Genomic DNA, 26,129 nt, shown 5'->3' on the forward strand with positions numbered 1-26,129 from the left:
TGGGTTTTTGTTTGTTTTTGCTTTGGTAAGATGCAGGTAATGAGATAGGCTTATTTGACCCATGAAGAATTTCTCTACTGCCATTCTCAATTAGAAAGCAAAGCCATTAGCCAAGCAGCTTTGGAGAGAAATGATGAAACAGCAGAGAGAATATGGACTGCAGTTTGGCTGGGGAAATAGTTACGTGTTGATAGACAGTCTTGTTAAAGGTCATGTTCTTGAACTGAAAACGAAAACTGACGGGATGGTAGTGGGTTTTCCCTCTAATTACATTGAGAGTCTCAGAGCAGATAAAGCAGTTTAGAGTTGACTAGGGCTTAGGTTTAGGGACATAAGCAGGCAGGCACATTTATTGACCATTTTTACATGAAAGGGATCTTAATGAATGGAATTCAGTCTCGTTAAGTAGAACACCGAGCACACAGGGAAAGATAGACAAAGGCAGGGGAAACAATAGAATCAAAGAGCCTTAGATACATTGAGCTCAATTGTCAAAGGGCTTTGAATTTTTTGACTAGATGAGGTAAGGCAGAACATGAAGGGTATATTTACAAAGTGTGCTTGAAACTGAGATCATCCAGAGATGGCAGTTATTGTTAAAGACAAGCTTTAGCACGTGACCATGCTAGCAGAGACAACATCACTGGCAGAGATCCACCTTTTCCATTCCAATCTCAGTTGGTTAAATTACAAGCTATTACATACATCCTTGAAGGAAAATGGGATATATGTTAATGGGTTTCTCTCCAAGGCTCAAATTTAATGGCAAGACAGTGTATGCAGCCGTAGAACCAAAATCAATCACATATGAAAATCCAGTTCCGCTAACTGGATCACAATCAAGACTGCAGCTGCGCAGTAGAAGCCCTGCACAGTTTCTAGGCAACAGATGTAGATGCTTTGGTCCCTGACTATAGCTAGGCAAAGATTCTTGTCTACACCAACTCCGGATCTGGTCAGGTTGAGAGGCAATTGTGAACAAGGTGTTTGCGGCAGAGGACCTGGGCTGTTGGTTAGGATTCCCGTGAACATCTCAATTAGAGATCTTCTTCCCATGAAGAAGTTCTTCCGCTTCAGGGAAAAGAGGAAGACAGATGATTCTCACAGTCACTTCTCAGAATTGTCCAATATTAGCATGGCCAGTACTGCGCCTAGCCTGTCCACAGGTGGGGGATATCCTCTTCGAGATAAGCACTTAAAGAAACTTCATAAAGCTTCTTCAGTTGGCAATGAGCAGAAGCTGAAGAATTACCTTGAATGCAAGAAATACGATGTGAATGGGCGGGACAAAAGAAGCAGGTGACCAGAACCTAGGATCTAGAGGGGAACTGGGGAGGACAAGTTGGGGCAGCTGGATGTTCCAACCACGACGAAAGCATGTCAGGGCTGCAGAACACTGGGTGTCATTCCGCATTTCCCTGAACAGAATCACAAGCTCCTTCACTCACAAATGTTTCCTAGGGTACGGACCCTTCTCTCTCCCCTTTAATCTCTGCTTGCTCACTATTGTCTCTCTTACTTTTTTGCTCTTTTGCTTCTTGGCATGCCTTGTGTCCCACGAGGGTGGGGGGGGGGGCGCGGTGGGCGGGGTGAGAAAAGGCAATCATCAAGACAGACATTACAAAGACCTGGAAATACCAAAATAAATAACATAATTTTGTTTGAAGAAACTTGATAATTTTACATAATGTAACAAACTTCCTTGGCTAGGCAACGATTGCTTTTCTTCTTTTGTGTTACACATTCATGTTTTAAAAAATATTTTTTATTTGTATGTGTGCCTGAGTTTATGTGCATCATGTCCTTGCTGAGGCCAGAAGAGGGCACTGGATCCCCTCCATCCAGCACTGGTCCTGGAGTTCGTGAATAATGTAGAAGGCTTGTTAATTTTACTCTATCACAGATTCCACACACTGCCTGGGTTACATAGTTATTACATATATTTGCAACATTGAAAATGTCAATACTACGTGCGGGCAGAAAAACACACAATAGAGAGAAAGATGCCTTTGGCATTGCCCTTTCTATCAGTTAGAGACGTTTCTTAAGTGTTGGAGCGCAATCTAAATTGTGTTAGGGTATCTTATTTTATCATCTATTCTGAAGTCCAGATACCATTTTTAAAAAAGAGCTAATTTTCCTTAAAATGATATTTGATTTTTATGACATTTGTTTAGCTTTTTAAATTCATTAAAATCAATTATAATTAGCATAATTTTTATTAAATATATACAAAGACATAGAGCAAATATATCGATATTTAATCCTACTTGTTCATGGGTATAATAAATAATTGAGATGTATCTCTAACTTCGTGTTTTATTGTATCAATATAGAACACCTTTGCATTTGGCCTGTGCTAATGGATATACACACATTGTCTCTCTCTTAATTGAGAATCAATGCAAAATTAATGTACAGGATAGTGAAAACAGAACCCCATTGATTAAGGTGGGTTCCATTTTCCTTCTTTTAAAGTGGAGTGTAATTGAGCACTTATCCTAGATAGATTTTATTGTTTTTCACACTTTAACCTGTAACAACAAACGTTACTTTATGTATCTGAAATAGGGAGTTGTGCTCTCATTTATTCCTGTTCCACTGGCAGGCAGTGGAGTGTCAACAGGAGAGTTGTGCTGTGACTCTTCTTCTCCACGGTGCAGACCCAAATCTGGTGGATGTTTACGGTAACACTGCTCTCCACTATGCTGCTTGTGGCCAGAATATCTCATTAGCCAACACACTGCTTGAACACAAAGCCAATCTTGAAGCCAAAAATAAGGTAAGCATCTAAGAAAGGAAATATGCATTTCAGAAATTAGTAGAGTATTACTTGCAGATCATTCAGAGAGCTGAAGCAAATATTTTAATAGAGAGGAGTTTGCTAAACTGAATTGAGAGAATAGGTTATCAAAATATGGTAATCTCCTTCTCTTAAAAGTCTTTGTTTTTCATTTTAGATCTTTCATTGTAGATCTTAATCCTGATGTGCAAAGAAACGCTTCTATCAGTGATAATTTTTCAAATGGCTGTACCAGATAAGAATGTTTGAGTTCTTTAGAAATTAGTATTAACATAAAATAATAAATCTCATCTCTTAAACTTGTTATTACTACATAGTTATGATAGAGCGGAATTAAAAATTAGTTATTATACTAAAAGTAGCCTAATTCTACCTTTGAACTTTAGTGAATATAACTGAAAAATATTTTTTGATATTTTTGTGTTTTTAATGAAACCAAAATTCCAAAATTGTCACTATAGTTCTAGAAAAATCTTTTTTTACATATATTTTTTTATTTTCTATATTCTATGTTTACATTCCAAATGATTTTCCCTTTCCGGGTTCTCCCTCCCCATAAGTTCCCTAAGCCCTCTTCCCTCCACCCATTCTCCTATCAACCCCCTCCTACTTCTCTGTCCTGGTGCTCCCCTACAATACTAGAACAAGCCTTTTCAGGATCCTGGACCTCTCCTTCCTTCCTTCTTGGGAGTCATTTGATATGTGAATTGTGTCTTGGGTATTCAGAGTTTCTGAGCTAATATGCACTTATCAGTGACTGCATTCCATGTGTGTTCTTTTGTGATTGGGTTACCTCACTTAGGATGATATTTTCCAGTTCCAACCATTTGCCTAAGAATTTCATGAATTCATTGTTTTTAATTGCTGAATAGTACTCCATTGTGTAAATATACCACATTTTCTGTATCCATTTCTCCATTGAGGGTCATCTAGGTTCTTTCCAGATTCTGGCTATTATAAATAAGGCTGCTATGAACATAATGGAGCATGTGTCTTTATTGCATGCCGGGGAATCCTCTGGGTATATGCCCAGGAGTGGTATTGCAGGGTCCTCTGGAAGTGTTATGTCCAGTTTCCTGAGTAACAGACTGATTTCCAGAGTGGTTGCACCATCTTGCATTCCCATCAGCAGTGGAGGAGTGTTCCTCTTTCTCCACATTCTCGCCAATACCTGCTGTCTCCTGAGTTTTTAATCTTAGCCATTCTAACTAGTGTAAGGTGAAATCTCAGGGTTGTTTTGATTTGCATTTCCCTAATGACTAATGATGTTGAACATTGAAAAATAATTTTTAAAAAAGTATTTTGTCACTTCATTTCAGTGATTTTTGTGTATATGATAGTCTTGGAGGTTATTAAATAAACTGTATAGAAACAATTATACATGATTGCATATGCATTTGAGATAATGGTATACAAAACTTATATAAATGATATTCATGAGTGGATCACTTTATACCTATGGTTTGCATTAAGCCTCGAATACAAATTGTCTTTTAAAAATCTAGCTGCCCAACTTTAATTTGTTGCTATTTAAAGTCAGATACTTTTAGGTAATAAAATTCTTTAAAAATTAAAGTTTACATTCAAGAGTTTCTTATGAACATACTTTAAAAATTGTACTTAAATCTAAAAGCCACACCAAAAGTTATTTAAGTAATTATTTTGAAATAATATTTACAGGATGGCTACACTCCGCTTTTACTTGCTGTTGCTGAAAATAATGAAAATATGGTAAAATTCCTTCTGAAGAAAGGAGCAGATGTAAATGCATCAGATAAAAACCACAGGTATAGGTATAATAAAGAAAACTAATTGGATACCATATAATTACAGTTTGTTAATAACACTTTATAAATATGAATATATTTATTCCTACATCTGTGATATTTTAATCACCTGGTATGATTTTGGGCAAATTACCTATACTTCTCAAATGTTCTTTGTTTTCAATCTGTAAAATCAAACTGCTTAATCGTTTGGGAAGCTTTAAGTTATTATCATCAATATAATAACTTTTGAATCTTACATAGGAGCCAATTTTGTATTTACTGGGAGAGAAGAACTAGGGTGCCCAATAGTTCCTCTTATGGAGTTTTGAGACATTTTGAAAGCAGGAGGCTTCCAGGAGGCAGAGTTTGAAAACCACTGAATCACCTGCTTCCAAGTGACTGCATGTATTTAGGTGCCTTCCTATGGTCTGTCATGACTGTGCAGTTTTGAACAGCCCAGCCCAATGTTTTCCATTTTCTCCATGCCTTCCTTCTTAGGGATAGAGGACCTATATTTGAGTGCTAAGTTGAGAAAAATAAATTTGTGAATGTCTTGCTCTAGAACAGCCATCATGATTGCTCTGATCATTGAACCAATAAGTTCTGTAAAACTTCTTCTTCTTCAACAAGATATAGACCTAGCATGCAAAGACATTTATGGATTTACAGCTGAGGAATATGCTTCATTTAGTGGCTTTACTACGTAAGTTACACTTTAGGACTTTTAATAACCATATAAAATATTATTTTGAGATACACAGAGTGAATTCCCAAATTACGACTTTTATAGGCTAATAAAAAGTGGGGATATATAAGCATAAACACTGGAATTCCCCGAGATCCTTCATCTCCTCTGGTTATAGAATCAATATAAGAGTTAATGTTAGATGAGTAACATTTGGCACTACAGTGCGTGATAATGTCAAATATGCCAGAACAATTTCCTGGTGACCATTTATATTTAATTAGTAGAACTGAAGAACAGATGATGGATCTACTCATCCCTTTCATTATTTTTATTTTTAATATTTTACAGAATGTATTTTATGAATATTTATCATTACCATTTTACTATATACTTTGATTTGATGTTTCAGAATTCTGAAGTAGATTGTCATTATACCTATAAGGCAAAGTCCTATGTATAAACATGCATTCTGATTTCTAATAGTCAATGATAAAATAAGATAGAATACACTGAAATTTAATGCATAGGTAATTCATTCATTATAATTATAAACTAATACACACTATTATAATTGTTATTTGTTTTAGAGGAAATTTTAAATTATACATGCTTTTTCCTTCTTTCTATTCTTGATCTCTCCTTTCCTCTCCCTCTCCTCCCATTTTTGGTATTTCTTCTTTTTCCTCTCCCTTTCTTTCCTTCTTCATCTCTCTCTCTCTCCCTCTCCCTCCCTCTCTCTCTCTCTGTAAGGTAATCACAAACTCTCTGTGTAGTCCATGCTGCTTTTGGGTGTGTGGTCCTCCCTATACATCTTCCCAGTGCTAGGCTATAGGTTGTGTTGTATATTAAAGCTTTAATCTCAATTTTTTCTTCATGTGAATGTATTGATTATTTGGAACTCAGGCCTTTAAATTACCTTGGGTGATTATGGTAAAATAAGGCCAGTAGACCAGACCTTAATCCAATCTCATGTCTTTACACAAAAAGAGGCTAAGACACAGGTAAAATGCAAAGGAAGATGGTACACAGGGGACAAGTGATGTGATGACTCAGCAAGGGGGCAGGCATCTACAGGGCAAGGGAAGTCAGAGGACAGAACTTCTTTTGGCTCTCAATGGGAACCAATAGCTTAATCTTGACCTTCTAGACTTCAACTAAAACGGACAAACAAAACACATACAAACAAACCAAAGCAAAAGCTCCTGTTTAAGCCACATGGCTGATGCTTTGTTATGGCAGTCCAATCAAATGAACCCATCAACAGTGACACACAGCCAACCTTCCCCCCTACATTCTGAATGACTTATTTTTTTTTTAACTTTCATTCTTCTCACAGATTACTACTGGACCACAGTTTCCCCTTCTTCACTCCTTCCAGCCATTTCCTCCACCTCTTCTCTCCTTCAGATCAACTCCTAAAGAGCAACCTAGCCTTCCCAAAGATATTAACCAAATAGGGCCTAGAAATACAATAAAAATGGGTATAAACCCTCATTTTGGAGCTAGATGTGGCCACCCACTAGGAGGAAAGGGATCCCAAAAGCAGGTAAAAGAGTCAAAGACAGCCACAGCTTCCATCATTAGGAGTCCCAGAACACCAAGTCACGCTACCATAAGGTGTATGTAAGGAGAGCCTATCTCAGACCCAAACAGACAGGTTCCATGCTTGTTGATTCAATTTCTGTGAGCTGTGAGTCTTGCTTAGTTGATTCTCTGGGCCACATTCTCATGGTGTCCTTGATCCCTCTGTCTCCTAAATCTGTCATCCTGATGTTCTGAAACATTCCTCTGGCTTGGCTTAGTGTTTTGCTGTGCTTTGTTCCCTTCAGTTGTTAGATGATACCAGTCTGATGACAATAGGGCACTGGTGCTATGGAACTGTGTCCATATGTATAGCAGAATATCATTAGAAAGCATTTCATTGAATTGCTTTTTAAACAGTCATGTCTGCTTCTATTCTCGGTTTCTGGGTTGTTCTGCCTTTGGTTCCTGGCCAATCCATGTAGTCTCAGGCATTTAATCCCTCAAAGTTAATATGACAGTTCCTCCAAAAATAGGAATCAGTCTACCTCAAAGCCCAGCTGTAAACTCTTGGGCATATACCCAAAGGATGCTCCATCCCATTTTATGGGCAGGCCAGATCGTAGGTTGAAGGTTTTGTGGCTAGGTTGATATCTCAGTCCCACTGCTAGGAGACTTTCCTGGTTATAGAAGATGGCCAGTTCAGCTCTGCAACCCCCATTGCTAGGGGACTTCCCTAGAATCATTTTCATAGATTCCAGAGAGTTTTAACTTCATAAGGTCTCTACCTTGCCCCCAAATCCCACCCCCATTACAGTCATCTCTCCTTGTACTATCTTCCTCTATTTCTCCCACCTCTACCGATCCCTTCTGTTCCCATCCCCACCCACCCACAAAATCTATTCTATTTCCCTTTCCCAGGGAGATCAATATGTCATTCCCCCATCCTTAAGTCTATCTGGGTCTGTGCATTGTATGATGTTTGTCCTTTAATTAACAGCTACTGCCCAATAAAATGAGTACATATCATGTTTGTCTTTCTTGGTCTGGGTTCCCTCACCCAAATGATGTTTCTATTTCTATTCATTTGTCTGCAAATTTGATGATGTCATTGTTTTTTACCATCTTGGCAATGCTCCATTGTGTAAATATACCATGTTTTTTATTATTCTTTCTTCGGTTGAGGGACTTCTAGGTTGTTTCCAATTTCTGACTATTATGAATAATGCTATAATGAATAAAGCTGAGCAAGTACCCTTGTGGTAGGATTGAGTATCCTTTGAGAACATGCCAAATAGTGGTATAGCTGGATTACCAGTTTTATGATAGGCCACCATATTGATTTATATAGTAGCTGTACAAAATTGCACTCTTACCATCAATGGAGGAATGTTCCCCTTGCTTTGCATCCTAGCCCACATGAGCTGTCAATGGGATTATATCTTAGCCATTTTGACATATGTAAGATGGAATTTCAGAGTCATTTTAATGTGCATTTCCCTGACAACTAAGGATGCTGGATACTTCTTTTAAGTGACAATATTTCTTAGCCATGTGTGATTCCTATGTTCAGAATTCTCTGTTGAAATCTGCACCCCATTTTATAAATTGGATTATTTGGTTTATGAATTCAATGATTTCAAGGTTGTTCTCCACCTTCTCTTTTATTAGGATCTGTGTATCTGGCTTTATGTTGAGGTCTTTGTTCTATTTGGACATGAGTTTTATGCAGGGCGATAGAATCTATTTGCATTCATCTACATTCAGTCATCCGGTTAGACCAGCACCATTTGGCAAAGATGCTTTCTTTCTTTTTTCCATTGTGTATTCCTGGTTATGTTAATCAAAAGTCAGGTATCCATAGGTATGTATATTTATGTTTGGGTCTTTGATTTTATTCCATTGACCAACCTGCCTGTTTTTATGCCAATAACTATAGATCTATAGTATAGCTTGAAATCGAGGATAGTGATACTTCCAGATGTTCGTTCATTTGACAGGACTGTTTTAGGTTTCCTGTGTTTTTTAATTTTTCCTTGAAAAGCTGAGATTTGTGTTTGCAGTATCTATAAAAATAGTGTTGGAATTTTGATGTGGATTACATAAACTCTGTAGATTGCTTTTGGTAGGATGGCCAATTTTAATGTTAATCCTATCAATCCAGGAGGATAGGAGATCTTTCCATGTTCTGATATATTCTTCAATTTCTTTCTTCAAAGACTTGATATTTTTAATCATATAAATCTTTTATTTGCCTAGTTAGAATTCCCACCAAGATACTTTATATTATTTGTGGCTATTGTGAAGGGTGATGTTTTCCTCATTTCTTTCTCATCTGGTTTATATATATATGGGTTACCGAGGTTTTTTTTTTTTTTTTTTTTTTTTTTTGACTTAATGTTGTATCCAGCCGCTTCACTAAAAAAATGTTTATCATCTGTAGGATTTCCCTGGTAGATTTTTGGGTTCACTTATGTATACTATCATATCATATGTAAATGATACTTTGATTTTTTTCTTTCCTATTTGAATCTCCTTAATCACTTTTAGTTTTCTTGTTGCTATATCAAGAATGTAAAGTACTATATTGAATAGACATGGAGAGAGTAGACAACCTCTTCTTGTTCTTGATTTTAATGGAATTGCTTTGGGTTCCTCTCCATTTAATTTGATGTTGGCTAAAGGATTGCTGTAAATTGCCTTTACTCTGTTTAAATGTGTTCCTTGTATGTCTTATCTCTCCAAGGCTTTCACCATGAAGGTATGTTGGTTCTTTGTCAAAGGCTTTTTCCCCCATCTTCTGCAATGATCGTTTTGTTGTTTCTTTCAGTTTGTTTATATTGTAGATTATATTGGCTTAATTTTTTTATGTTGAACCATACCTAAATTTCTTGAAGGAAGCTTATTTAATCATGGTGGATAATCCTGATGTGTTCTTGGTTTTGGTTTGCAAGTATTTTTTTTGAGTATTTTTGCATCAGTGTTCATGAGGAAAATTTGTAATTATCTTTTTTGTTGAATCTTTGTATGGTTTGGGTATCTAGATGGTTGACTGAGGTTTTAGAAGACAAATTTAACAATGTTTCCTGTTTCTCTTTTTGTGGGATAATTTGAGGAGGATTGGCATTAGGTCTTCTTTTAAAGTTTTGCAGAATTCTGCACTAAAACCATGTTGTTCCTAGGATTTTTTTGAGATGTGAGATTTTAGTGGCTAATTCTATTTTCTTGGGGGATTATAGGTCTATTTACATTGCTTATCTGATCTTGATTTAACTTTGATAAATGGTATCTATCATGAACATTCTTCATTTCTTTAAGATTTTTCTAATTTTGTGGAGTACAGGCTTTTGAAGTAAATCTTTGTGATATTTTTGAATTTCCTCAGTATCTTTTGTTATGTTCTCCCATTTTTTTCTGATTTTGTTATTTTGGATATTGGCTCTCTGTCTTTTTGTTAGTTTGGATAAGAATTTGTCTATGTTTCTGATTTTCCCAAAGAACCACACTCTTCCTTTCATTGATTCTTTGATGTGTTCTCTTTGTTTCTATTTTATTGGTCTTAGTCACAATTTGATTATTTCCTGCCATGTGCTCCTCTTTTGGTTCTAGAGGTTTTAGGTATGCAATTAAGCTACTAATATGAGATCTCTTCATTTTTTTTTAAATGTAGGCGGTTAGTGCTTTTCTCTTGCAGCCCCTTCATGTAAAATAAGTTTGGGTATGTTATACACTAAGCCTTTCTTTTTCTTTATTTCTTTCAGTACCCAGTTATTTTCATTTAGTAGAGAGTTGTTCAGTTTCCATGACTTTGTAGGCTTTCTGTTGTTTCTGTAGTTGAAAGCCAGCTTTAATACATGGATATCTGCTATTTTTTTTATTTGATATATTCTTTATTTACATTTCAAATGATTTCCCCTTTTCTGGCTCCCCACTCCCTGAAAGTCCCATAAGCCCTCTTCCTTCCACCTTTTTCCCCATCCACCCCTTTCCACTTCCCTGTTCTGGAATTCCCCTATAATTCCACTGAGTCTTTCCAGAACCAGGGGCCACTCCTCCATTTTTTTTGGACATCATTTAATTTGTGGATTATGTCCTGGGTATTCCAAGTTTCTAGGCTAATATCCACTTATCAGTGAGTGCATACCATGATTGATCTTTTGAGACTGGTTTACCTCACTTAGTATGATGTTCTCCATCTCCATCCATTTGTCTAAGGAATCATGACTTCATTGTTTCTAATGGCTGAATAGTACTCCATTGTGTAAATATACCACATTTTTTGTATCCATTTCTCCCTTGAGGGATACCTGGGTTCTTTCCAGCTTCTGGCTACTACAAATAGAGCTGCTATGAAAATAGTGGAGCATGTGTCCTTATTGCATGCTGGGGAATTCTCTGGATATATGCCCAGGAGTGGTATGGCAGGGTCCTCAGGAAGTGTCTGTCATGACCAGATTTCTGAGGAACTGTCAGATTGATTTCCAAAGTGGTTGCACCATCTTACAATCCCACCAGCAGTGGAGGAATGCTCCTCTTTCTCCACATCCTCTCCAACACCTGCTGTCTCTTGAGTTTTTGACCTTAGTCATTCTGACTGGTGTGAGGTGAAATCTCAGGGTTGTTTTGATTTGCATTTTCCTAATGATTAATGATGTTGAACATTTCTTAAGGTGTTTCTCAGCTCTCTGAAGTTCTTCACGTGAAAATTATTTGTTTAGCTCTGTACCCCAAATTTTAATAGGGTTATTTGGTTCTCTGGGTTCTCCCTTCTTGAGTTCTTTGTATATATTAGATATTAGCACTCTGTTGGATTTAGGGTTGGTGAAGATCCTTTCCCAATCTGTTGGTTGACATTTTTTCCTTATGACAGTGTCCTTTGCCTTACATAAACTTTGTAGTTTTATGAGGTCCCATTTGTCAATTCTTGATCTTAGAGCTTAAGCTATTGGTGTTCTGTTCAGGAACTTTTCCCCTGTTCCCATGTCCTCCAGGGTCTTTCCCAGTTTCTTTTCTATTAGTTTCAGTGTGTCAGGTTTTATGTGGAGGTCCTTGATCCACTTGGAGTTGAGCTTAGTACAAGGAGATAAGAATGGATCGATTCTCATTCTTCTGCATGCTGACCTCCAGTTGAGCCAGCACTATTGGTTGAAAAGGCTATCTTTTTTTCACTGTATGCTTTCAGCTCCTTTGTCAAAGATCAAGTGACCATAGGTGTGTGGGTTCATTTCTGGGTCTTCAATCCTATTCCATTGATCCACTTGCCTGACATTGTCCCAATACCATGCAGTTTTTATCACTATTGCTCTGTAGTAATGTTTATGGTCTGGGATACTGATAACCCCAGAAGTTCTTTTATTGTTGAGAATAGTGTTAGCTATCCTGGGTTTTTTGTTATTCCAGATGAATTTGAGAATTGCTCTTTCTAGCTCTATGAAGAACTGAGTTGGGATTTTGATGGGGATTGCATTGAATCTGTAGATTACTTTTGGCAAGATAGCCATTTTAACTATATTAATCCTGCCAATCCATGAGCATGGAAGATTTTTCCATTTTATGTGGTCTTCTTCGATTTCCTTCTTCAGAGATCTGAAGTTCTTGTCATATAGGTCTTTCACTTGTTTGGTTAGAGTCATCCCAAGATACTTTATGCTGTTTGTGGCTATTGTGAAGGGTGTCATTTCCCTAATTTCTTTCTCAGTCTGCTTATCCTTTGAGTATAGAAAGGCTACTGATTTGCTTGAGTTGATTTTGTAATCAGCCACTTCTGCAAAGAAGTTGTTTATCATCTGTAGGAATTCTCTGGTAGAGTTTTTAGGGTCACTTAAGTATACGATCATATCATCTGCAAATAGTTATAGTTTGACTTCTTCCTTTCCAATTATATCCCTTTGACCTCCTTATGTTGTCTAATTTCTCTAGCTAGGACTTCAAGAACTATATTGAAAATATATGGAGAGAGGGGGTAGCCTTGTCTAGTCCCTGATTTGAGTGGGATTGCTTCAAGTTTTGTTCCATTTAGTTTGATGTTGGTTACTGGTTTGTTGTATATTGCTTTTACTATGTTTAGATATGGGCTTTGATTTCCTGTCCTTTCCAAGACTTTTAGCATGAAAGGATGCTGAATTTTGTCAAATGCTTTTTCAGCATCTAATGAAATGATCATGTGGTTTTTTTCTTTGAGTTTGTTTATGTAGTGCCTAGCATTGGTGGATTTCCATATATTTAACCATCCCTGCATCCCTGGGATGAAGCCTACTTGATCATGGTGGATGATCATTTTGATATGTTCTTGGATTTGGTGGGAAAGAATTTTATTGAATATTTTTGCATTGATATTCATAAGGGAAATTGTCCTGAAATTCTCTTTCTATGTTGGATCTTTGTGTGGTTTTGGTATCAGAGTAATTGTGGCTTCGTAGAATGAGTTGGGTAGTGTTCCTTCTGTTTCTATTTGGTGGAAAAGTTTGAAGAGTATTGGTGTTAAGTCTTCTTTGAAGGTCTGATAGAATTCTGCACTAAAATCATCTGGTCCTGTGCTTTTTTTTGGTCAGAAGGTTTTCTATGACCCCTTCTATTTCTTTAGGGGTTGTGGATCTGATTAGATGATCTATTTGATCCTGATTTAATTTCGGTATTTGGTATCGGTCTAAAAAATTGTCCATTTCCTCCAGATTCTCCAGTTGTGTTGAGTATAGGCTTTTGTAGTGGGATCTGATGATTTTTTGAATTTCCTCAGTTTCTGTTGTTATATTTCCCTTTTCATTTCTAATTTTGTTAATTTGGGTACTGTCTCTGTGCCCTTTGGTTAATCTGGCTAAGGGTTTGGTTAATCTATCTTATTGATTTTTTCAAAGAACCAGCTCCTGGTTTTGTTGATTCTTTGTGTGGTTCTCTTATCTTCTACTTGATTGATTTCAGCCCTGAGTTTGATGATTTCCTGCCTTCTTCTCCTCCTGGGTGAATTAGTTTATTTTTATTCCAGGGCTTTTAGTTGTTCCGTTAAGCTTAGAAGACATAGACTAACAAACAGGATAACTGTGTATCTAGTGTATGCTCTCTCCAATTTCTTTTTGGAGACACTCAAAGCTATGAGTTTTCCTCTTAGCACTGCCTTCATTGTGTCCCATAGATTTGTGTATGTTGTGCCTTCATTTTCGTTAAATTCTAAAAAATCTTTGATTTCTTTTTTTATTTCTTACTTGACCAAGGTATCATTGATTATCGTTCAGTTTCCATGTGTATGTGGGCTTTCTGTTGTTTTTATTGTTATTAAAGATCACTTTTACTCCATAGTGATCTGATAGGAGGCATGGGATTATTTTGATCTCATATTTGTTGAGGTCTGTCTTGTGAACAACTATATGATCAATTTTGGAGAAGGTACCATGAGGTGCTGAGAAAAAAGTATAATCTTTTGTTTTGGGATGAAAAGTTCTCTCTATATATATCTGTTAAATCCAATAGGTCCAAAGCTTCAATTAGTTTCACTCTCTCCCTGTTTAGTTTCTGTTTTCCTGATCGGTCCATTGAGGAGAGTGGAGTGTTGAAGTCACCCACAATTATTTTGTTAGGTGCAATGCGTGCTTTGAGCTTTAGTAAAGTTTCTTTTATGAATGAGGGTACCCTTGCATTTGGAGCATAGATGTTCAGGACTGAGAGTTCTTCTTGTTGGATTTTTCTTTTGATCAGCAAGAAGTGTCCTTCCATGTCTCTTTTGATGACCTTATGTTGAAAGTCAATTTTATCTGATATTAGAATGGCAACTCCTGCTTGTTTCCTGAGACCATTTGCTTTTAGAATTGTCTTCCTGCCTTTTACTCTAAGGTAGTTTTTGTCTTTGACATTGAGGTGTGTTTCCTGTATGCAGCAAAATGTAGGGTCCTGTTTTCTTATCCAGTTTGTTAGTCTATGTCTTTTTATTGGGGAATTGAGTCCATTGATGTTAAGAGATATTAAGGAGTCTTGGTTATTGTTTCCTATCATTTTTGATGTTAATTTTATACTTGTGTGGTTATCTTCTTTTGGGTTTAATGAAGGAGGTTTAATACCCTGCTTTTTCCAGGGTATAGTTTCCCTCATTGTAATGGTGTTTTCCCCCTATTATCCTTTGTAGGGCTGGGTTTGTGGAAAGATATTGTGTAAATTTGCTTTTGTCATGGAATATCTTGGTTTCTCCATCCATAGTGATTGAGAGTTTCGCTGTGTATAGTAGTCTTGGCTGGCATTTGTGTTTTCTTAGAGTCTGCATGAGCTCTGCCCATGGTCTCTGGTAAGAAGTCTGGTGTAATTCTGATAGGTGTTCCTTTATATGTTACTTGCCCTTTTTCTCTTACTCCCCTAAGTATTCTTTCTTTGTTTAGTACATTTGGGGTTTTGATTATTATGTGACGGGAGGTATTTCTGTTCTGGTCCAGTCTGTTTGGAGTTCTACAGGCTTCTTGTATATTCATGGGCATCTCCCTCTTTAGGTTAGGGAAGTTTTCTTCCATAATTTTGTTGAAGATATTTACTGGCCCTTTAAGTTGTAAATCTTCACTCTCATCTATGCCTATAATCCTTAGGTTTGGCTTTCTCATTGTGTCCTGGATTTCCTGGATGTTTTGGGTTACAAGCTTTTTGCATTTTGCATTTTCTTTGACTGTTGAGTCCATGATTTCTATGGTATCTTCAGCATCTGAGATTCTTTCTTCTATTTTTTGTATTCTGTTGTCAGTACTTGCATCTATGCCCCCTGCTTTCTTCCCACGGTTTTCTATCTCCAAAGTTGTCTCGCTTTGTGATTTCTTAGTTGTTTCTACTTCTGTTTTTAGATCCTGGATGTTTTTACTCAGTTCCTTCACTTGGTTGTTTGTGTTTTCCTCTAATTCTTTTTTTATGATGTAAATATTCTTATTTTCTATATTCTTTGTTTCCATTCCAAATGATTTCCCCTTTCCCGGATCCCCCCTCCCCATATGTCCCATAAACCTTCTTCTCTCCATCCATTCTCCAATGACCTCCCTCCTTTTTTTCTGTCTTTATATTCCCCTCCAATGCTAGATCAATCCTTTCCAGGATCAGGACCTTCCCCATACTTCTTCGTGGGAGTCATTTGTTATGCTATTTGTGCGCCTTGGGTATTCAGGGCTTCTGGGCTAATTAATATCCACTTATCAGAGATTGCATTCCATGTGTATTCTTTTGTGACTGGGTTACCTCACTTAGGATGATATACTAATTCTTTGAGAGATTTTTGTGTTTCCTTTTTCATGGCTTCTTCCTGTTGATCAAAGTTCTCTTGTATTTATTTAAATGATTACATTTCCTCCTTATTGGCTACTAACTTATGATCCATATTCTCCTGAATTTCTTTTTTTTTTCAAGTTTTTTTTTATTCGATATAATTTATTTACATTTCAAATGATTTCCCCTTTTCTAGCCCCCCCCCCACTCCCCGAAAGTCCTGTAAGCCCCCTTCTCTTCCCCTGTCCTCCCTCCCACCCCTTCCCAGTTCCCCGTTCTGGTTTTGCCAAATACTGTTTCACTGAGTCTTTCCAGAACCAGGGACCACTCCTGCTTTCTTCTTGTATCTCATTTGATGTGTGGATTATGTTTTGGGTATTCCAGTTTTCTAGGTTAATAACCACTTATTAGTGAGTGCATACCATGATTCACCTTTTGAGTCTGGGTTACCTCACTTAGTATGATGCTCTCTAGCTCCATCCATTTGCCTAAGAATTTCATGAATTCATTGTTTCTAATGGCTGAATAGTACTCCATTGTGTAGATATACCACATTTTTTGCATCCACTCTTCTGTTGAGGGATACCTGGGTTCTTTCCAGCATCTGGCAATTATAAATAGGGCTGCTATGAACATAGTACAGCATGTATCCTTATTACATGGTGGGGAATCCTCTGGGTATATGCCCTCTCCTGAATTTCTTTAAGCCAGTTTTGTGTTTCCCCTGTAAGGGCTTCTAGCTTTTGATCATTTTTCTCCTAAATTTCTTTAAGAGATTTATTTATGTCCTTCATGTGTTCCTCTAACAGCATCCTTACCAGTGCTTTTAAATCCAACTCTTGTTTTTCTGGTGTGTTGGGGTATCCAGGACTTGCTGCTGTTGGAGAATTGGTTTCAGATGCTGCCATAATGCCTTGGTTTCTGTTAGCAGCATTCCTATGTTTGCCTTTAGCCATCTAGTTCTCACTGGTGTTAGATGGTCTTATTGTCACTGGCTGGTGCTTCAATCTCCTTTGAACCTTTAAGGCTATTTCCATGACACTGGATGACTGGGTTTCCTCTGGCACAGATTGCTGATATGCTGCCTTCCTCTTTTGTGCCTTTGGAGCCCTGCTGAGTCTTGCCTCAAGCAATCTTATACTTGGGTTGTCTCAGTGAAACGGGTGTTCCCTGACTGCTCTGTCATGGAGCTAAGATGGCATAGGAGAGTCACTCCCTCTGTTGATCCTCACAGTAGGACACAGGCCCCATGACAGGCTGGCTGGCAAACGAACCGCCTATGTGCTCAGGTCCTGGGCACAGGCAGATCCCTGGTAGTTTGCACTCCCAGAGATCTTACAGTAATACAGAAATACAGTACCTAGTGATACTTTTCTGCCCTGGCAAGCAGCGAAGATGGCCGTGGGGAGTCGGTGCTCTGTTATTTAAGGAATTATTTAAATTTTATTCTCTATATTGAGACTTGCTCAGTAATTGAGTAAGTGGTCAATTTTGGAGAAAGTTCTGTGAGGTGATGAGAAGAAGACATATTCTTCTGAGTTTGAGTGAAGTATTCCATATATATCTGTTAGATCTATTTGCTTCATAATGCTTGTTACCTCCAGTATGTCTCTGTTTTTTATTTCCTTTTTTGATTTGACTTTATTAGATATTAAAAAGGCTATACCAGTCTGCTTCTTAAGTCTGTTTGCTTGAAAAAATCTTTACTGTGAGGTAATGTCTATCTTTGAGGTTTGTTTCTTGTATGCAGTAGAAAGATGGATCCAATATTTGCATCCATTCTGTTAGTCTGTGTCCTTTTATTGGGAAATTGAATCCACTGACATTTAGAGATATCAATAACCAATGATTGCTAATTCCTGTTATTTTGTTCTTGTTGATGTTGGTTGTGTGTGTGTGTGCGTATGTATGTGTGTGTGTGCATCTTGTGTGTATTTGTATACTTTCCTTCTTTGGTTTCTTTGCTGATGTGAATTTATTTCATGTTTTTGAGTCTACAGGATATCTATCCAGTTCCTTCTAGCTTTTAGAGTCTCTGTTAAAAATTTGGGTATAATTCTAATAGGTCTATTTTTTCTTTTGCAGTGTTTAATATTCTTTCTTTATTCTGCATATTTAGTGTTCTACTTTTTATGTGGCAGGGAACTTTCTTTTCTGATCCAATCTATTTGGTGTGCTGTAGGCTTCTTGTACCTTTGTAGGCATGTCCTTCTTTAGGTTAGAAACATTACCTAATACAATTTTGTTGAAAATATTTCCTGAGACTTTGAGCTTGGATTCTCCTCCTCCTTCTTCTTCATCTTTCTCCTTCTCTTCCTCTTCTTATGTTCCTATTATTTTTAGGTTTGTTCTTCTCATAGTGTTCCAGATTTCTTTGATGTTTTCTTTCAGAAAAACATGTCTCTTCCATTTCTTGTATTCTTTTGGTGATGCTTACATATGCTGTTCCTATTTGCTTACTTAGATTTTTCCGTTTCCAGGATTCCCCCAGTTTGTCTTCCTTAAATCATTAAGGAAAACTATTGGGACCACATGAACTGAAAACATTCATTTCCATTTTCAAGTTTTTTTTTTAACAGTTTTATTTAATTCCTTTGCCTGCTTGCTAGTTTTTTTCTTGGCTTTCTTTTAGGGATCTATTCATTTCCTCTTTAAGGAAGTCTATAATCTTCTTGATATTGGGTTCAAGGTAATTTTTCCTGTGCTTCTGCTGTGTTAGAATATCCAGAACTTGCTGTAGTAGGATAGCTGAACTCTGATCTTGCTATATTGTTCTAGAAGGTTTTGATTGTGTTCTTATGCTGGTCTCTGGGTTTCTGGGCTTGGGATAATTATAGGTTTCAGTGCTGACTTCTGAATTTGTCTTTGTTAGATGAGTGTTTTTCCCCACTTGTTTTTTGTTTCTTCTCTGATCTTCTGATTTTAGAGGGCTACATTTGTGGTGGCCAATAAGTCCTCTGGTCAAATAGGGGGTCTCTACTGGGGTTCTGACAGTCTGCTTGACCTATGGGTTTCTGGAGTTCTGGGAATTGATATGGCTTCTAGTAGAACAGGAATGTCCACTGGAGCTGTATGTTTGAATATGGTGATAGGAGGTGGGAGACTTCAAGGGAGGGCTGGGGAGGATCTGAGTTTTCTGAGTGACTTTTAGAAATATATTTGCAACAGGGGTGGCAGAGAGTGGAACCACATGAAATAAAATGGTGTATATTAACAGAGAGACCTGAAAGGGAAGTGTAAGGGGAAACACTGAAGGGAGGTTAAATTTAATAATATGAGTAGATTTTTTTTTATGAATTTCACAATTTCTGTGTACTCTCTTATATATAGGTATCATCAGATAATTGCCAATAAGGAGAACAAGAAGAAAACTGAACAAAGAGGTTACTGACAGAGCAGCTTTTGTTGTTATTTTATATATTCTTTCTGGAAAGGAAACATCTTTTTCCCTACAAAGCAATATTTAACTATGGAATTAAAATTTGTCTTTGTTTTGAAATCATTAATCATTTTAAAGGTCTTCATTTTCTGGCTGCCTATGTACAAAAATTAAAAATTACATGATGAAATTCTATGGTCTATGGTCTCTTGAAGTCTTATAAGCAGCAAATTTTTTGCATTTATACAAAAGGTTTGGTAGATGTAAAAATACCGTAAAATCTTACATTTATTAGATAATTTCCTTGGATAAATACTATTGACAATTAATGTAATAAAGTAATGATGTCAAAGTAAAAATCAAGGAACAATTGAGGAACTGAATTTACCTATATGTACAAAAATGATTTTTGTATTCATTTTCAAAACCACATATAGATATTTAGGTCTATAAATATAGAACACATACACACACATACGCACATCTCTTTGTGTATATATGTATATAGACTTATTAGTTAGATAAAAGAATAAGTACAAGAAATATTCTCTTTGCCATTAATCATGTTTTTTATCCCTATTTCATCCACAGTGTAGAAAATTAAAACAAAGAAATAATGTGTATAGAGAAATCATGTTGCTAATCGGTGACTGCATTACTCTGCTTTTGATTGATGCGACAAAATATACTATAAATACAAGTGAAAGGGGAAAGGGTTTATTCCCCTCCCCCAACCTCTGCATCAGTGAGTTCAGTTATGCTTATTGGTTGCACTGGTTCTGGGCCTATAGTGAAGCCGAATGAGAGAGTAAAGCTACATTCAAAACAAGAGTTTAGCATTATTTGCACTTAGACCACTCACTCAATACTTTCCTCTGGGTGACACTGAGACACCACAAGGGAGAAAGACCACCTGAGAGATCTTGGTATTAAGGCAATTGATATTTCATATCCAGTGTGGTTTCAGACTGTGGTTCCTAACTGAAAGCACTTCTTGGCCCTTCTCCAGCCCAGCCCCTGCCCAGAAGATATTAATCAATGTTGGGAGATGTTCTTGGATGCTAAAACCAGAGAAGAATTATGCCAAATAGTCAATAATACAGCCTCCTGACAAACACTACCGATCCAAAGCAACAGTGTTGCGGAGACTGACAACCCCATTCTTCATTCTCTACTATAGGCTGCAAGAAAAGCAAAACGCAGAATGTTCCTGGTAACCTTTGTGTTCAATGAATCAGTGTGTTCGAGAGTCTTTACCCATTGTGTATGTGTGGTGATAAACCTGTCAACAGAGGCTAGGATGGCACAGCAGCTAAAGGAAGCAGAAAGAACATTCTGACTGAACTTTGAAGGAGAGGGCATTTCTTTGGCTCTTGCAGCCTAACCTTTCTCAAGTCTAAAGATTAATTCATGATAGAGGGGACAGCACAGAGAAGTCGTTAGTGAGCATTAATGTTACGTTATCATTAGTGGTTAAGAAGAGATTTGAGTTGGATCCTGAAGATGTGGAATTTTGACACGGGACATGGTAACAATTATGTGTGATAGAAGAAGAATCGTTGAAGTTCTGATTCTGGTGAGTGCACATGTGCGGGAAGGGTGCCAGGATGCTTGACCTGACCTTAGTTATTTGCTCAGCGCCTCCATCGTTTTAACACTTCCCTGCACATTTTATAAATCCTCAAGATTTTTAAATTCTTAGACCACTGTTAAATATTGAGTAAATTTTTTTGGTATTTTGATGTGACTGGTAATATTTAAAATGGAACACAGTTTCCTTTCCAAAGCTTAAAAATGACTAATGAAATCATAATTAGAGATGATCTGAATAGACTGCTTTTCCACTCCCACACGCTTAGCACAGCTTCCAGAATATACTTCCTAAACCCTCTCTCCCTCTTTTCCCTCCCTAACTGGTGCATGCACAATTAGTGCAGATTTATAGCTTTTTCTTGGAGAGATCAGCTAGAGCTGGACAAAACACAAGCCTTGGTTCAGGTCTGTGAAAGGAAGAAAGGTCCCCCATTTTTCTGCTTGTAAAGGTATTCTGTGAGCTATTGATGGCTCTGTTCATCTTGGTCACACAGATGACTGGTCTGCCTTCTTTTATTTACCTCACTGAAATGTGCCTAAGTTGTCAACACATAAAATAATTCCTCCTCTTATGGGTATTATTGGCTGTTAACTTGACTACGTCTGACCTAAACTAAAGAGTGGAGTGAAAATATATAAAGGATAAGGGCTATTTTGCTTGATTTGATATAGAGAGATCCCCTTCTAATTTGGATCTGTGAGTTAAGAAGACATGGCTTTCATTCAGATCTTCAAACTGGGAAAAGACTCACTTTTAATCTGGACCACACCTTCTGTTGTAAGCCTATATAATGGCATGGAAGAAGGAAGGTTTTTGTTCTTTGCCTGCTTTGCATCCAGGTAGCAAGTCTTTCTCTTCATTGACAATAGAGTCTACTTCTTTAGGATTCCAGTGTATGCTGAAGGCCAGCTGAGACATCCATACTTGTGAACTGAGCAAGCTAGTTAGCAACACTCTTTTATGGCCTGTGCATTAGTGCCTGCCTGGTTCCTGTTCTGTTCCTGTTCTGACTTCTTTGATGATGAACAGGGATATGAAAGTGTAAGCCAAATAAACTCTTTTCCTCCCCTACTTGCTATTTTGGTCATGTTGTTAAATCACATCAAGAGAAATACAAACTAAGACACTTTAGTTTGTTGAGACACACAGCTTGAAGGTAGGGTTGCCCTCATTTGTATTATTAGTCATGGGTTCTAATCTATTTAGAATCTCTTTTCAGCTCTCCAATTGATACACTTCAGAATAACTGTCTTGAGGTAGAAAATATAGAAGCCTCGGAAGAAAAAAACTTAACTTTCCTGAAGTTCTTGTCCCATCTAAAAGATGTATGAAAGCAAATGAGAATGAAATTATCCACAGGGATAATGTCAACTCTCTTGAGTTGAAATGAACGTATAACCCAGCTTTCTTCCTTTGCTGTTCTATTTGCAAAGCTCATCATTTTAAGTTCTCTGTGGGCTTAAAACAAAACTCACCTCACTGGCTCTCTCCAAAATTCACACAGTACTAGGTTTGTTCTTTCTCCAGTTAAAGTTTTGAGAATAAAAGTTATATGTAGTTCAGCAAATCCTTGCTTGGTCTCTCCTGACCTTTCTCTTCCACACTGAGTTCGCTTGTGATTTGCTGTAACTCAAAGAATTATTAGTGAAGGTTTCTAGAAGCCAGGGGCTGCCTCACTCATCATTCCCCCAGAACATCACACTTAGTACTTTTTCAGCATGGGGCTCAGCATAAAGATGCACATAGTACAGATCTCAGTTCAAGACCAGTAGATACTAGAAACGCACAGTCACGGCCAGCACTATGTCCTGTATTCATAAGCAAGAAGTGGAAGTTTCTTACTCAGTGAGACTTGGGGATTGTTTATTGCCGTCACAGCAAGCTGACTAATTCAGGAACCTGGAGGAGAGAGAGCGGTGTTACATGTCATTCACATATCACTCAGGAGATATTCTTTGTAACACACCTGGATTGCAGACACGCACTTCACACCTGGATTGCAGACACACACTTCACACCTGGATTCCAAACATGCACTTCACACCTGGATTGCAAACACACACTTCACACCTGGATTGCAGACACGCACTTCACACCTGGATTGCAGACACACACTTCACACCTGGATTGCAGACATGCACTTCACACCTGGATTGCAGACATGCACTTCACACCTGGATTACAGACACACACTTCACACCTGGATTGCAGACACACACTTCACACCTGGATTGCAGACATGCACTTCACACCTGGATTGCAAACACGCACTTCCCTTCATGTATTTGTCCCACAGCAGCTCAGTCTTCCCATCTCATCTGCATCCTTTACCATGAGACAGAGCTGCTATTTCTTTGCCAATGAAATTTGGAAGAGCTTGTCGTCTCTACCACGTGTCTCACTTGCTGTGCCTCAGTATATCCTAGCAAAATAGTCTTCCTCATAAAAGATAACCTTTAAAAAGCACCTGGGGAAGAAACTTCCATAATCTGTTATATCACATATGTGTTGTATAATAAATACACAAATGTGTGCTATATCATAGCCTTTATTCTACTGCCCTTTCAGGGAAGTAAATGCTTCTTATACAATTTGTCATTTTTTTTTAAGTAGGCTGGGCGGTGGTGGCGCATGCCTTTAATCCCAGCACTTGGGAGGCAGAGGCAGGTGGACTTCTGAGTTTGAGGCCAGCCTGGTCTACAAATGAGTTCCAGGATAGCCAGGGCTACACAGAGAAACCCTGTCTCGAAAAAAAACCAAAAAACCAAAATACCAAGAAAAAAAAGTAGAACTGACAATCTTTTACTGTGTTAAAGATTTATTCATTGTGTATACAGCATTCTGCCAGTATGTATGTCTGCATGCCGAAGAGGGCAGCAGATGTCGTTATAGATGGTTATGAGGCATCATGTGGTTGCTGGGCATTGCTCTCAGGACCCGTGGAACAGTAGCCAGCATTCGTTCGTAAGCTCTGAGCCATTTCTCCAGTCCCGAAAATCCTTTCTTAAGGAGTCACATTACTGGGGAGTTTGCCTGGTCCCTGTAGCAAAATGCCACAAATAGAGCAGTTTTGAACAACTCAGACAATCTTGCAGCCCCTCTGGTGGAGCCGCTTGAAGTTGCGTCTGCTGCCGCAAGGTTGCGGCTTCTGCGAGTCTTCACTCATACTGGAGTGGACGTTATGGTGGTACAACTGCCTTTGATCATTGATGCTTCCCTAAGTGACCACTTGCCCACACTCTGGCAAGAAAGTTCAGTAAACCCATTTGTTCGCCAGCCTGGGTCATCATTCTTGTTTCATTGGTAGGTACCTTACCTGGAGTCAGCGGACATTTGTTCATGTCCATCACTGTGACCTGAGCTTCCACGGATTGATCTCCTCTGGCTCTCCTTCACTTATGAGAGGCGCTACTCATATTAGATCCATGTGGATTATGCAGAGTTCAATGACTATGTAATTGTACCATTAAGTCCCTTATACCAGGAAAAGCAACATTAGGCGTAGATGTATTTTAGGAACTATTATTTTCCCTACAATGGAAGTGCATTAGCTAGAGTTTATATTACTATGACAAAATACCATGATCAAGGCAATTTATTACAGCAAACATTTAATTGGGTTTATATGGTTTTAGAGATGTTTTATTATAATTTTATTTAACCCATGATGGCTAAATAAAACTATAGTAGCAGAAGAAGCCAAGAGCTCACATCGTTATCCAAAAGTAGGAACACTGTGTATAGCTAGATAGCGACAGCTAGATAGCTAAATAGATGAGAGCTAGTTAGCTTTATAGCTAGATAGGTACATAGGTGAGAACACTGTGGATGGTCTCAATCTTTTGAAATCTCTAAGCCAGTCTCAGGTAACTTACCTCTTCCAACAAAGCCACAACTCCCAAACAGTTCCATCAACCAGGGACCAGACATCCAAATAAAGGAAATCATTCTCATTCAAACCACCACAAGGAGGTTATAACCACCACAGGGAGTCTATAAGGGAGAATTATTTGCCAGTTAAACCATTTTCACTTTGAGGTAATGCCAAACTTAGAGAAAAGTTGCTAGTACAAATAATTATATTTTCCTGAATTAGCTGTGAAAGCTAACCTTGCTCATGAGACAATCATATATGGTTTTGCTGTGCAATATTCTCCTACTTATCCACAACATAGCCATATAAATTATAGCACTAATATTAACATAATACTGTCATAGAACCTTCAGATTTCATTCATATTCTTTGATATGCTTTCCTAATGTATAGCATTCTGTTTTATCCTACCCTCGGCATCTTTTATTGTCCTGAGTCTTCAGTCTTGTCTTTCTAGCGGATGCTTTTGATGAAATGATGGCTCTGTTGTTCAGTAGGAAGTCTTTGAACTTGAGTTTGATTGTGCCCAGTGATCAAATCTTTGTTGTGTTTTTGGTGCTGCACTCTGTTTTTTATTATAGTCTTTCTGAATCCACAAATGGGGCGCACCACAGCAATCCACACTCACACACTCATTTGACATAGTTTAATATCTTGTGAAATAATAAAGTAAATAGCTCAAAAAGCATTTTTTGTAGTATTTTTAATAGAGTTTTGTCTTCAGGGACTTCTGCTCTTTGAGAAATGCCATTTGCATTTGCTTAGAAGGGCAGAGTATGTGCAGCTTCAACCCACAGGTTCAACTCTTCCATCAATAACATAGGATTGTTCTAGAGTAAATCTTTACATGTAGTTACTGGATTATTTCCTTCAGTGATGCTGGTGTCTGGAGCACTTTTTCTTGTGGTTGCCTATTTCCCGTAATTTCTTTTTATTTCTTCTATGTTTCTGTGTTTATTACTAGGCAGCACAGCCCCCTCTCGGTGCTGTCGAGTCGATGCTCTAGAATGTAGACACTAAACCCTGCTATTTCCATCTTCCAGAAACTCCATAATGGTATGAATTTTTGTTCTTGGTTGTTTAACCATGTCTTGTCTTTCTAATTCTGTGTTCTATCATGCTGGCTTTGAGCATGTTGTAATTTTTGACTCTTGCTCTTGTGCACTTATTCAGTAGTAGGGTTAATTTGAGAAACAGCTGCCTCTCTTTCTTGTGTGTTTTCTAAATTGTGCTTACACTACTTGTCTTCTTGCATGCTAATGTCCATCTTGGTTTATGC

At 37.7% G+C, this 26,129-nt stretch overlaps 1 protein-coding gene across 1 annotated transcript; it reads left to right on the top strand.

The window, feature by feature from the left end:
- The first annotated feature begins 1,054 nt into the window (after positions 1-1,054).
- Positions 1,055-25,856, top strand: Ankrd7 (ankyrin repeat domain 7). The gene is made up of 9 exons (XM_052172826.1): positions 1,055-1,299; positions 2,337-2,451; positions 2,609-2,782; positions 4,484-4,590; positions 5,135-5,275; positions 6,668-6,806; positions 18,930-19,073; positions 24,023-24,232; positions 25,815-25,856. Exons 1-9 carry the CDS (start codon positions 1,055-1,057, stop codon positions 25,854-25,856), a joined length of 1,317 nt encoding a protein of 438 aa, XP_052028786.1.
- The last annotated feature ends 273 nt before the right edge of the window (positions 25,857-26,129 follow it).

The sequence above is a fragment of the Apodemus sylvaticus genome, chromosome 2, assembly GCF_947179515.1.
Source record: "Apodemus sylvaticus chromosome 2, mApoSyl1.1, whole genome shotgun sequence".
Lineage (NCBI taxonomy): Eukaryota > Metazoa > Chordata > Mammalia > Rodentia > Muridae > Apodemus > Apodemus sylvaticus.